This window comes from Geotrypetes seraphini, chromosome 17 (genome assembly GCF_902459505.1).
Source record: "Geotrypetes seraphini chromosome 17, aGeoSer1.1, whole genome shotgun sequence".
Classification (NCBI taxonomy): Eukaryota; Metazoa; Chordata; class Amphibia; order Gymnophiona; family Dermophiidae; genus Geotrypetes; species Geotrypetes seraphini.
This window is the reverse complement of record NC_047100.1, coordinates 48,629,110-48,643,409: the sequence shown is the minus strand read 5'-3', so window position 1 is coordinate 48,643,409 and position 14,300 is coordinate 48,629,110. Positions and strand designations below refer to the sequence as shown.

The 14,300-nt window shown below is 45.8% G+C and overlaps 1 protein-coding gene across 2 annotated transcripts in view; it reads right to left on the bottom strand.

The window, feature by feature from the left end:
- MST1 (macrophage stimulating 1) overlaps nucleotides 1–14,300 on the bottom strand; it is a 155,371-nt gene that overhangs the window by 44,017 nt on the left and 97,054 nt on the right. For both annotated transcript variants that reach the window (XM_033926395.1, XM_033926396.1), the window contains exons 11-12: nucleotides 13,742–13,878; nucleotides 7,037–7,072 (exon numbers count right to left, since the gene is read on the bottom strand). In XM_033926395.1, the coding sequence (XP_033782286.1) occupies nucleotides 7,037–7,072; nucleotides 13,742–13,878 (173 nt within the window). The remainder of the gene's footprint in view (nucleotides 1–7,036; nucleotides 7,073–13,741; nucleotides 13,879–14,300) is intronic.

Below are 14,300 nucleotides of genomic sequence, written 5' to 3'. Positions count from 1 at the left end.
GTGGATCGGCCACTAGTGAATGCAACTCACTGACCCTCCTGGCAGAAGTGAGAGCTATAAGGAAGACCACTTTCCAAGTAAGAAATTTGAAATGTGCTGTGGCCAAAGGTTCAAAAGGAGGCTTTATTAAAGCGGAAAGAACCACATTGAGATCCCAAACCACAGGAGGGTCTTGAGAGGTGGTTTGACATTGAAAAGGCCCCTCATGAACCTAGAAACCAAAGGATGAGCCGAGAGAGGTTTTCCATGAATTGGCTCATGAAAGGCAGCAATGGCACTAGGATGAACTCTGATAGAAGTAGATTTGAGACCAGAGTCAGACAAGGAAAGAAGATAGTCCAACACCAGTCCCACTGCTAGAGACATGGGATTATGGTGATGTAAGAGGCACCAGGAAGAAAACTGAGACCACTTCTGTTGATAACACTGAAGCGTGGTCGGTTTCCTGGAAGCATCAATGATAGAACGGACAGGCTGAGAAAGGAGTGAGTGAGCCGAAGTCAGCCCGAGAAATACCAAGCTGTCAGGTGCAGAGACTGTAAGTTGGGATGCAGTAGGGTCTGCTGATAAGCAGAGAAGGAAACAGAGGAAGAAGTATGGGTTCCCTAGAACTAAGTTGAAGTAGAAGGGAGAACCAATGTTGCCTGGGCCACCGTGGAGCGATGAGAATCATGGTGGCTTGTTCCCTCCTGAGCTTGAACAATGTCCGCAGCATGAGCGGTAGAGGAGGAAATGCATATAGGAAGAGATTGGTCCAATCCAGAAGAAATGCATCGGGTGCCAGACGGTGAGGAGAGGAGAGTCTGGAGCAAAACAGGGGCAGCTGATAATTGTGAGGAGCTGCAAAAAGGTCCACTTGAGGAGTGCCCCATTAAGCGAAAATGGACTGGAGAGTCAAGGGGTCGAGAGTCCATTCGTGAGGTTGGAGAATTCTGCTGAGATTGTCTGCTAAGGAATTCTGCTCCCCTTGAATGTAGACAGCCTTCAGGAATAAATGACGAGCTGTCGCCCAAGACCAAATCCGTTGGGTTTCCTGACACAACAGGCAAGAGCCCGTCCCTCCCTGTTTGTTGATGTAGTACATTGCAACTTGATTGTCTGTGCAAATGAGTAGTACTTGAGGAAAGAGAAGATGTTGAAATGCCTTGAGGGCATAAAACATTGCTCGGAGCTCCAGGAAATTGATGTGGTGTTTCTTTTCCTGGGCAGTCCAAAACCCCTGAGTTTGGAATTCGTTCAAGTGAGCTCCCCAGGCATAAGGGGATGCGTCTGTGGTGATCACGAAATGATGAGGAGGTAGATGGAACAGCAGACCTCTGGATAGATTTGAAAAAGTCAACCACCAAAGAAGCGACTATCGAAGAGACAAGGTCACAGATATGTGTTGTGAGCAAGGATCCGTCGCTTGTGACCACTGGGTTGCTAGAGTCCATTGAGGAGTACACAGGTGGAGGCGTGCGAAGGGGGTGACATGTACTGTGGAAGCCATGTGCCCCAAGAGCACCATCATGTGATTGGCAGAGATGGTAATCTGTTGAAACACCTGCCGACAGAGATGAAGGATGGTCTGAAGGCGGTTGGATGGAAGAAACGCCCTCATCAGAACAGTGTCCAGAATGGCTCCAATGAATTGAAGTCGCTGGGTTGGAATGAGATGCGACTTGGGTAGATTGATTTCGAAACCCAACAGTTGAAGGAAGTGAATGGTCTGGTTGGTGGCAAGCAGAACCGCCTGAGGAGAATGAGCCTTGATCAGCCAGTCGTCCAAATAAGGGAAGACTTGAAAATTGTGAGAGCGGAGATAGGCTGCTACCACAATCAGACACCCTGGGAGAGGAGGCCAGACCGAAGGGTAGCACCTTGTACTGATAATGATTTTGATTGATGAGAAAGCGTAGATATTGCCTGGACGTCAGATGGATAGGAATATGTGTGTAAGCCTCTTTTAGATCGAGGGAGCATAGCCAGTCGCCCTGAGTGAGAAGAGGGTAGAGGGTGGCAAGAGAGAGCATTTTGAACTTCTCCTTGACCAAACATTTGTTGAGATCTCTGAGATCTAATATAGGTTTGAGGTCTCCGGTCTTTTTGGGAACTAGAAAGTACCTGGAGTAAAATCCCTGACCTCGCTGATCTTGAGGAACTTCTTCGATGGCATTGAGAAGAAGGAGGGAATGAACCTCTTGAGCGAGAAGGAGGGACTGAGACTTGTTGGAAACAGACTCTTTTGGCAGGCCTAACGGCGGAGGAGTCTGAAAATTGAGGGAGTAGCCGTGGGCGATGATAGAGAGCACCCACTGGTCGGTGGTGGTTACTGCCCATCGAGTCAGAAAATGTTTAGTCGACCTCCTATGGGCTGTGGAAGAGGACATGAGGGAGGAAGACTGGCAATGCTCTGGAGAAGTGAGTCAAAAGGGCTGAGCAACAGGCTTTATGGCAGGCGGCTGCTGTTGCCGTTGCGTCCGAGACTGAGGAGGATGAGGCTGAATTGGCCGAGCAGAAAAACGCCTTTGATACGACGTCTGCTGTCTAAAAGGACGAGGAGGAGGGGGTTTCTTTTTGTTTTTCAATAAGGTATCCCACCTTGTCTCATGGGCAGAAAGCTTCTGAGTGGTGGTATCCAGAGATTCACCAAACAGCAAATCACCCAGGCAGGGAGCATTGGTAAGGCGGTCCTGGTGGTTCACATCAAGATCTGAGACGCGAAGCCATGCCAATCGTCTCATCGCTACAGACATAGCAGTAGCTCGGGATGTCAGTTCAAAAGTGTCATAGATGGAACGGACCATAAACTTCCTGAGCTGCAAGAGACTGGCAGTGCATTGTTGAAAAGCAGAAAGCTTGCGGTCAGGAATATATTTTTGAAAAGTGGCCATCTGCTGGATAAGATGTTTCAGGTAAAAGGAGAAGTGGAACGCATAGTTACCTGAACGGTTGGCCAACATAGCATTTTGGTAAAGTCGTTTTCCAAATTTGTCCATGGCCTTGCCCTCTCTGCCAGGAGGGACAGAGGCATACACACTAGAGCCTGCAGATTTTTTTAAGGTTGATTCTACCAGCAAAGATTCATGTGGAGGCTGAGGTTTGTCAAACCCTGGAATAGGAATAACTTTATAAAGTGATTCCAATTTCCTTGGAGCTCCTGGAATAGTAAGAGGAGTTTCCAGATTTTTGTAAAAAGTTTCCTTTAATATATCATGAAGGAGTAACTTTAAAAATTCTTTGGGAGGTTGGTCAAAGTCCAAAGCCTCCAGGAATGCTTTTTGACTTTTTAGAATCAGACTCCAAGGGGAGAGAAAGGGTGTCTGACATCTCCCTCAGAAATTTAGTGAAGGAAGAGTGCTCTGGCTTACTAGCAGGATCCTGCACCGATGGGTCAGCCTCATCCGATGAAAAATCCTCCTCGGTACCGAGGGGATCATCGGAGTCTTCCCATAAATCAGGATCACGTACCGATGGAAGACGGCCCTGAGATAGAGGAGTAGAGGATTCGGTATGCCTGGTTTTTGCGTACCGATTTGCCTGAACGCATCGACATCGTACCCGGTGACTGTAAAGCGGGACGTGTGTCAGAGAGCGGTATCGGATCAGAGGCCGAGTGAGCCGTACGTCGAAGAGACTTTGGCTCTGCCGATAAATAGGCATAGACATGGAAGAGGCAGATTTAAGCGGTGCCGATAACGTCGATGCCGACAACATAGGCTGGTACCACAGGCTCAGTGGGAACCAACACCGGAAGGTTCGGAGTTAGCAGAGCCGGGAGCAGGTGTTGCAATTGCTCCTTAAGCTGGACCTGAAGGATGGATGCTATACGCTCATCCAGAGACGGTCCCGATGGCACCGGTACCACTTTTTTCTTGCTCGGTACCTGCGGTGCAGCTCGACGCTCAGGCGAAGTCGATGGCTTCTTAGCCGGCTTACCTACAGGGTGCAACACCGACGATAAATCTTGCGGTTGTCGAAACCTCCGGTGTCGATTTAGTAGGAAGTTGCCGGTGGGACTTCCATAGCGGCACCGAAAAGAATCCGCTGTTGAATTTGGCGATTCTTCAAAGTTCTCTTTTGAAGAGAACTACAGCAGGTGCACGTTTCTGCTCTATGGTCTGGACCCAAACACTGAAGGCACCACTTGTGCGGGTCGGATAAAGAAATAGGGCGTGCACACCCTGCTGACACTTTTTAAAACCCGGTGAAGGGGGCATGAAGGGAAAAACGGCCGTAGCAAAATCGAAGCCCGAGGCTTCGATGGTGCCAACAGGCCCCGCCGGGCCGACCGAAAAAAGTAAAAAAAAATAGACTTTTTTTTTTAGAAAATAAGAAATAATAATAAAATGTGAAGAAATTCACGAGAAAAAAATACGTGAGCGGGAAGGCGAAAAAAGAGTATCCAACAGCCGTTGGAAACACGTGTCTTCTTAGCTCCGCGGAAACTAAGAAACTGGGGACCGCGCGCCTTCGGCGGGCGGGAAGGCACTTGCGCACGCGCGGTGTGGCCTAGCTAGAACTTTCTATGTACTTAGAGTGCAATCACTCTAAAATTGTCCGTACCGGGGCAATTGTCGGTGCCGTCACCCATCAGTCAAGAATATGCTGCCTGCTTGTCCTGGGATAACTGAAATGCTCTTCCAGAGGGGAAAACACCCTTCAGGGATTCAAGAAAAGGTTAGATAAGTTCCTTCTGGACCAGAATATACGCTGGTAAGGCTAGACTCAAAATAGGGCACTGGTCTTTGACTTAAGGCCGCGCGAGCGGATTGCTGGGCACGATGGACCACTGGTCTGACCAGAAGTGGCAATTCTTCTTCTTCTTATTATTATTATTATTAAGTTCTTATATACCGCCATACCCAAAGAGTTCTAGGAAGTTCACATCAATTAAATTAGGTCTGAACACGGATTTACAAAATTTTGTCGGAATTACAATCAAACGAGGAAGGAAGTATTGGGGTTTTTAGCAGAAGTTAATCATAGTTGGATTGGAAGAGATGATGGGAGGGAGAGGGAACCAAGGGAGGGGAGGGGGGAGAGAAAGGAGGGGGTGGGGCGGGAGTTGGATTGTTGCGGGGAATAAGGGTTAAGGGTCCTGTTCGCGGAAAAGGTATGTTTTGAGCAGTTTTCTGAAGTCGAGGTAGGTCGGGGCCTCAAGTATCATTTGGGCTAGCCAAGCTTAGCCGCCTGGAAGGCGAAGGTTTTGTCGAGGAATCTTTTGAGCTGGCATAATTTTATGGAGGGAGAAGGCAAACATCTGAATTCTGCGGGATTTCTTATTGGTGCAATACATAGTGAAGTGGGGGGAGAGGTATTTTTGGTGAAAGACCAAATACTGTTTTGTAGCAAATGCAGGCGAACTTGAAAAGGACTCGGGATTCGAAAGGTAGCCAATGCAGTTGGTAGTAGAAGGGAGTGATGTGTTCCCATTTGTTCAGGCCGAAAATGAGGCGGACGGCTGTGTTTTGAATCAGTTTTTAGTCTTCTGGTGATTTTCTTTGTGGAGCTTAGGTAAATGATATTGCAGTAATCCAGTATACTGAGAATAGAGGATTGTACTAGTAGGCGGAATGCGGTGTCATCAAAGTATTTCTTTATGGTACGAGTTTCCAGAGCGCCGAAAGGCCTTTCTTAACAGTGAGGTCAGTGTGATTTTCTAGGGATAAATGTTTGTCAAGCGTGACTCCTAGTATTTTTATATGTTCTTATCACCCTTGAAAACCATTTCTAGTACAGGTGTGAAGAAATAATTCATTCAGCCTTTCCGCTATGACCTTGTCCTCCCTGAGTGCCCCTTTTCCTCCTTGATGATCTAACAGTTCCCTCAAAGACTTTCTGCTTCTGATATACCTGAAAAAGTTATTATGAGTTTTCGCCTCTGTGGCAAGTTTCTCTTTGTATTCTTTTAGCCTTCCTTAACTTGCCAGTGCTTATCTTGCTTCTTGTTTTCTTCATTCAGATCTACTTTCCATCATTTGAAAGATATTCTTTTGGCTCTAATAGCCTCTTTTTTCACCCTTTAACCATACTAGCTGTTTTTCTTTCCTTCTTTATTAATATATGGAATACATCTGGTCTGGGCAAGCTGGTATTTTTAAATAACATTCATGCCTGATTTAAAATCCTAACCTTTGGCGCTGATCCTTTTAGTTTTCGTTTTTAAACCATTTCCCTCATTTTATCATAGTTTCCCTTTCAAAAATTAAAAGCTATTACAGTAGATTTCCTTAATGACTTCAGTTATTAAGTCAAATTTGATCAAGCTCCATGCTAAATGTCTAGCCTATGCTCGCTGGCTACTAAGGATTTGGGAATGCTCAGCCCAATAACACACTGAATCCCAGAACCCTCAGCAGAATGAAAACAATAATAGTAATCAAAACAAAAATGAAAAGAGAGACATAAGAGAGTTATACCTGCACCAATAGTTATAAATTAAATGTTATTACGTCCTGCGTGCTTGTACATGGTGAGCGTGTTATCGGGACGGCACTGGCTTAACTTAGGAGTTGAAAAGGTCCTGCGCATGCTTCTGCAGGATGGCGGCCGGCTTGAATAAGAAGTCGGGAGGCGCTGGTGGACAGCCGAAGCGGAAGGGCAGCTGCACGGGGACCCTGAGGGAAGGAAGCTACCACGCTGGAAAGCGCTGCAGCACCCACAGGCAGGTATCCACCCCGGGCCACCATTGCTGAGCTTGTTTATCGGGGCGGTGCTCGGTTTGCGAGACAAAAGTTTGCTGAATGTTTTGCTCGTCTTGCAAAACACTCGCAAACCGCGTTACTCGCAACCGAGGTTCCACTGTATTTACAAACCAGCAGTAAAAGTATAATGCTGTTTGAAAATTGACCCCAAAATAATTAGAGATGTGAAGGTGTGTAAAGTGTGATGATAGTTTTTTTTTTTAATTTTTATACTTAAGCTCTGCATTAGAAGCTTAGATTAGGCTTTAGGCATGTCTGGTTTTTCTTAAAGTACACAAATAAAGTTACATTACATTTCCACTAAACATTAGTGATGGTATGAAAGGTGGACTGGAGTTTTTCGTAATTACCTGTGTCTCCGATTGCAAAAGGTTTACTGTCACCAGCTGAAAAAGTAGAAGAGACAGAATTAAAATCAAGAAAGATCAGAACTCTTAATTATACATTCTGGTGGAATTCGTTGTGCCATATTTTTAAGATGGAAAGAGTAATAGCAGTACAAAAAGGGACATATAATAACTTTACAAAGATATGGGGGCCATTGGAAAAATATTGTGATGAATAGACATCGTTCTTTTCTGTTCCTTTTCTTTTCTTTCATAGTTTTATCTAGCACACTCAAGGGGGGAGGGTGGATTTGAGATGTAATTAAATACGAGATGTTGTAATATGTTGTATAATATTGCATATTATATTTTAATTGAGCATGGGATGAAGGGGGGAGGGTGGGAATTTTATATTATTACTAGTGTTTAAGCCCGTTACATTAACGGGTGCTAGTAGAGCCTCCTTCCCTCACATGTGCCCTATTTTCATCCCCAGCTCCAAACCCATTTTTACGCCCCTCCCTCCAACCACGGTCCAACAGCACCTCTTCCCTGCGCCCCCGGTCAGCAGCACCTCTTCCCTGCTCCCCCGGTCAGCAGCACCTCTTCCCTGCTTTCCTGGTCAGCAGCACCTCTTTCCTGCTCCCCCGGTCCCTCTTCCCTGCTCCACCGGTCAGCAGTACCTCTTCCATGCTCCCTGGTCAGCAGCACCTCTTCCATTGCTCAGCAGCACCTCTTCCCTGCTCCCCTGGTCCCTCTTCCCTGATCCCCCGCTCAGCAGCACATCTTCCCTGCTCCCCCGGTCTCTCTTCCCTGCTCCTCTGGTCAGCAGCAACACTTCACAAATCTCTCGCCTGTAGCAGTGGCCGCAGCACTCTACACATGCTGCTTCACGGCCTTCAACTGCCCTGATTTGATTTGCTGCATCTCTGATGATGTCATCAGGGACGCGGTGGAGCAATCAGGGCAGTTGAAGGGCGTGAAGCAGCTTGTGTAGAGTGCTGCGGCCGCTGCTAGAGGCGAGAGGTTTGTGGGGACCGCGTGAAGGGGGGGCGGCAAGGGAGTAAGGGTAGCGGTCAGACCGCGTGAAGGGGTTCGTGTGCGCCGGGGGGGGATGGGGGGCGACGACGACGATTTGGCTTACACGGAAACCGACCCCTCCTGGGGTCCGCGGGAAGGGAAGGGTGGGGTGGCAAAGGACTTGGGTCCCGGGCGGCGGGGTAATTTTTTAGGTTCGTCTCGGGGGGGCGGAGGAGGCAGTCTTTGTACCCCAGTCGGCTTGTGGAGGCGATCGTTGGCTGGCTCGGAGCAGGCTTGTGAAGGCGATCATCAGCGTGTAAAGAAACTTCCGTATTGTGAGGTGGCTGTGACGTGAAACCCGCGCATGCGCACCCGTGTTTCCGCGACGGGATCAGGGAACACAATTTTTTTAGTTCGCATGCGCGGCCTATCATTTTATTATATTAGATAGTTCATATGTTAGATAATACAGTGCTATATTGAAATTATTTTAATGATACATTTTTATGCACTTATTTGAAAATGAATAAAGATTATTAAAAAAAAAAAAAAAAGAACTCTCAAAATCAAGGTTCCAATATAACCTCAGGGCTTCAGCTCTGCAGGGTTTGCTTAAAGTCTGCATATTTATATTTTGAACTTCAAAGACTGTGAGCAAGGATAAACCTCCATATTTACAGCTATAATTGATCACATTTTATGCAATGGGACCGAGTTACTACTACTGTAATGTGCATTAAATGTGTGCAGTCGTGCACATTAGTAAATCTAGCTGTCAATGTGTCCCAGAAACAGATCCTATTAGCACAGTGTCTCGCAAACTCCTCCCAGTAGCTCAGAACGGTTTACAAGTAAACATTCACAATAGAGTGAATTGGACATACAAGATTATACAGTAGATTTAAATACTTGGACATACGAGACTGTGCAGCAGTTTAGATATAGGGACTATACAGCAAATTTAGAACAGTAGTTTAAATATAAGTAGTTCGGTTTAGATACGAGTTATTTGAGTATAGGCTGAGAGTGGACTATAAAGAAATTTAGGCAGAAGATTAGAATGGAGAAAGAAGGGTAGAGGTGGGGTTTAAGGGGGTTGAGTGTATACTGAGGGTGACCTTTAGTTGAAGAGGAGGGTCTTTACCATTTTCCGGAATGTCATTAGTGAGTTCTGTAGTCTGAGTTGAGGGGGGAGTTGGTTCCAGAGTGGGGAATGAAGTGGCTGTAGAAGCGTTTGCGGGCGGTTTCTGAGAGGAGGGACCTTCCGGGGGGAATGCATAGGCGTATCTCCGTTTCTGAGCGGAGGGTGCGAGTGGGGATGTAGATGGGTAGCTTGGATTTTATGTAGGAGGGGGTGGTGGCATAAATTCTTTTGTGTGCTATTGCATCGCGTGTGTGTATGACATCAGCATGTCAATGTTCACGCATGCACGGAGGCTCTCCAGATGGGGTCCTGAGCTGCCACGGGGGGGGGGGGGGGGGGGGAAGCTGGAAGAGGAGAGGAATGGAAAGGAGAAGAAATGCTGGTGAGGAGGAGAGGTGAGGGCTCACTGCCTATAGGACGTGCCTCTCCGCCGGAATCTAATGGCATACTGGGAAGTGTGCCTTGGCACACAGTTTGAGATACACTGCATTAACCTGTATGAATCTGTTCAGACCTGTTCAGACCTGTATGGAATCTGTTCAGATTCTCTCCTAACATAAACAGGCATTAATAAACACTTATGAGGGAATTCATCAAAGGGTGCGCGCTAACACTAATGATTCCCCTAGGAATGATTCCCCTAGGACTAATGCGATAGCACCACTGGAAGTCCTCCTTAAGAACATAAGAAGTTGCCTCCACTGGGTCAGACCAGAGGTCCATCTCGCCCAGTGGTCCGTTCCCACAGCGGCCCATCAGGTCTATGACATGTGAAGTGGTTTCTGACCCCTTCTATGACTTACCTCTAGTTCTATCTGTACCCCTCAATCCCCTTATCCTCCAGGAACCTATCCAAACTTTCCTTGAACCCCTGTAAAGTGCCTATCACATCTTCCGGAAGCGCGTTCCATATGTCCACCACCCTCTGGGTAAAAAAGAACTTCCTGGCATTTTTTCTAAACCTGTCCCCTTTTTTAATTTTCCGAATAACCCCTAGTGGTTGTGGGCCCCCACAGTTTGAAGAATCTGTCCTTATTCACCTTCTCAATGCCCTTTAGGATTTTGAAGGTTTCTATCATGTCCCCTCTAAGTCTCCTCTTCTCCAGGGAGAACATTTTTAACCTGTCAGCGTATGCAAAATTTTCCATACCCCTTATCAGTTTAGTCGCTCTTCTCTGGACCCCCTCGAGTCCTTCTTGATGTCCTTCTTGAGGTACGGTGACCAGTACTGGACACAGTACTCCAGGTGCGGGCGCACCATTGCGCGATACAGCGGCATGATGACTTCCTTCGTCCTGGTTGTGATACCCTTTTTGATGATGCCCAGCATTCTATTTGCTTTCTTTGAGGCTGTCGCACACTGCGCCGAAGGTTTCAATGTTGTGTCTACCATCATCCCCAGGTCTCTTTCAAGGTTGCTAACCCCTAGCAATATTCCCCCCATTTTGTAGCTGAAAATCGGGTTCTTTTTCCCTACATGCATGACCTTGCATTTCTCTACGTTAAAACTCATTTGCCACTTTTTTGCCCATTCTTTTTGCCCATTCGTTAGGTCCCTTTGCAGGTCTTCACAGTCTTCCGTGCTTCTAACCCTGCTGCAGAGTTTGGTGTCATCAGCAAATTTGATAACCTCACATTTCGTCCCCGTCTCCAGGTCGTTAATAAATATGTTGAACAGGAGAGGTCCCAGCACCGACCCCTGTGGAACTCCACTTGTGACCCATTGCCAGTCTGAGTATTGGCCCTTTACTCCAACCCTCTGTTTCCTGCCTGCCAACTAGTGTTTGAGCCATCTGTAGATTTCCCCTTGCACCCCGTTCCACAGCTTTTTAAGTAGCCGTTCGTGAGGTACCTTGTCGAAGGCTTTTTGGAAGTCAAGATAAATGATGTCTATGGATTCCCCCTTATCCATCTGGCTGTTTATTCCCTCAAAGAAGTACAGCAAGTTTGTGAGGCACGACCTTCCCCTGCAGAAGCCATGCTGGCTTGCCTTCAGTTGTTCATTGTTTTCTATGTGTTCGCAGATTGTGTCCTTAACCAGTGCTTCCATCATCTTTCCCGGAACCGAGGTCAAGCTCACAGGCCTGTAGTTTCCCAGGTCACCCCTTGATACCTTCTTAAAGATGGGCGTGACATTTGCTATTTTCCAGTCCTCTGGGATCTCCCCAGTTTTTACGGAGAGGTTACATATTTGGCAAAGTATTTCTGCTATTTCGTTTCTCAGCTCTTTTAGTATCCTTGGATGGATACCGTCTGGGCCCGGTGATTTGTCGCTCTTCAGTCTGTCTATCTGTCTGAGGACATCCTCTTTGCTTACCTTTAGTTGTACCAGCCTTTCATCATGGTCTCCGGTTATAATTTCCTCGGGCTCTGGGATGTTGGATTTGTCCTCTCTAGTGAAGACTGACGAGAAGAATTTGTTTAACCTGTCAGCTATCTCTTTTTCCTCCTTTATCACTCCTTTCCTGTCTCCGTCATCCCACTTCCTCTCTGGCTGGTTGTTTCCCTTTCACATACCTGAAGAAGGGTTTGAAGTTTTTTGCTTCACCTGCCAGTCTTTCCTCATATTCTCTCTTCGCTTTCTTGACCTCTCGATGGTGTCTTTTGTGCTCTTTCCGGTTTTCCTTTGTTGGTTCCTTTTTCCATTTTCTGAAGGATGATTTCTTGTCACTTATCGCCTTTTTAACTGCATTTGTTATCCACGCTGGGTTTCTAGTTTGATTTTTTGTGCACCCTTTCCTAAACCTTGGGACGTACAGGTCTTGTGCCTCGAGCACTGTGCCGATAAGTTTAAGAAGATTTGTGGACCATTAACAGATTTTTGTAATGATTTGATATAATTTTTCCCATAATAAGATACTTGATAAAGGAGGGGGGGGTAGGTTTTATTCTCTTTATCATAAAATATAAATAAATTATCATAATAGTTGTTATATTATGTGCAAACTAACAAAATAAGGGGAGGGAAAGGGATTCATAATTGAATAATAGTTGATAAAGTCATTAAATTTTATATGATATCTAAAATTATAGTAAGGATAATATAAGATATGTTGTATGTAAAGTATGTTATGGAGATATCAAGTGTATATTTAAGATAATTGTATGAATCTTTATGACACACTTGTTGTAGTATGAAAAAAAAAATCAATAAAAAATATTAAATCTAAATCTAAGCAGTGTCCAGGCTTCCTCTACGGTCTTCATCTTCCCTGAGCTGTTGCTGAGCTTTTTTCCCACCATTTTCCTCATGTCCTCGTAGCTTCCTTTTCTGAAGTTGAGTGCTGTCGTTGTGGTTCTTTTCGCCTTTGATGCTCCTATGTTTAATTTGTACTGGATCATGTTGTGGTCGCTGTTTCCTAATGGTGCTAGTACCACCACTTCCTTTGCGGGTCCCTCTAGCCCATTGAGGATTAGGTCCAGAGTGGCATCCTCTCGTGTTGGTTCCGTGACCAACTGCTCCATGAAACAGTCCCTTATCGCCTCTAGGAATTTAGTTTCTCTCGTGCAATTTGAGTGCCCAATGTTCCAGTCTATTCCTGGGTAGTTGAAATCCCCCATAACCACCACCCTTCCACTTTTGCACACCTGCCTCAGTTTGGCCTCCAGGTCCAGGTCGTTTGCTTCTGGCTGTCCTGGTGGGCGATAGTACAGTCCCAATTTGATGTCAGCTCCTTCCCCTCCTGTTAGCTTAACCCATAGTGACTCCAGACTGTCCGCCCTTACTGTTGTTTCTGTCCTGGATGAAGGAATGGAGTCCTTTATATACAGTGCTATTCCTCCCCCCCCCCTTCTTGTGTGCCCTGTCCCTCCTGTAGAGTTTGTACCCTGGCAGGGCCACATCCCATTTGTTGTCCTCAGACCACCATGTCTCTGTGAGTCCTATTATGTCTATGTCCTTATTTTAGAATAAATGTAGAATACTACAGCTCCCAATCCTTAGCTGCTACAGCTGTTCTGCACCCTACTCCTTGCTTCTAGAGAATGACACGGAGACAAAATTTTTCCCCGTCCCATTCCATCCCGATGAATTATTTTCCTGTCCCTGCTCCATTTCTGCAAGTTCCATCCTCATCTGCACAAGCCTCAAACCCTTTAAAATCATAAGTAGCAACATTCTAGAACTCAGATTGTGATGTCATAATCCCTCATTCCACCAATGCCTAAGCTCCGTCTCATCGGCACACGCCTCAAACACTTTAAAATCATAAGTAGCAACATTCTAGAGCTGAGATTGTGATGTCATAATGCCTCCATTCACCAATGCCTAAGCTCCGTCCTCATCTGCACAAGCCTCAAACACTTTAAAATTTTGAGGCTTGTGCAATTAAGGCAAAGCTTACAGGAATGGGGCAGGAACAGGGACAGCGACAAGACTCGCAGGGACGGGGAAAAATTTGTCCCCGTGTCATTCTCTACTTGCCTCATCAATATAGACATATGATTGTGCAGCCCTCAGTTTCCATGAAATCTAGCTCCTCAAATCTAACTGTGTCCTCAGTCAACTAGTATTTCTCATTTCTCAATTCCAACCCCTATATTCCCAGGTATCCCTCCCAACTCACCACAGGGTTTGATGGCACAGTAATCAAACTGAGTTTTGGGATCCATGGTATAACACCAGGGTCCATGGCTGTCCCTGTCTGGGTTTCGACAGTAGTTCTCTTCCAGACCAGCACTGGGGTGTGTTACCGGAGAAATGCTATCGAGAGAGAATAACAACATTTTTAAGCTCATGTTCAGATTTTTTTTTAAAATCTGTTTATTAATCAAAAGCAAATATAAAATACAAAGAACAATCCAGTCAAAGTATATTGGTTACTTACACAGTCTAGGCATAATATGAAGGCATAATATGAAAACTAACAGGTAAAGCAACATCGTGTTCACAGTATCCCCACCCCTTCCCTTCCCTCCCTCAGTGGTCAACCAATACAAAGAGAAGAAAAAGTAAACCACAGGGTCAAAAGCTCACTTTCAGACTTTTTCACAATTTTTCAGCATGTTTTAATAATTTTGTATACAATAAAAAAATCTTCATTAGAATGATTAGGTTAATACTTATGAAATCAATTTTTTTAAGCCACACTAATGAGCTGAATATGCACTAGGAAATGCACTTCT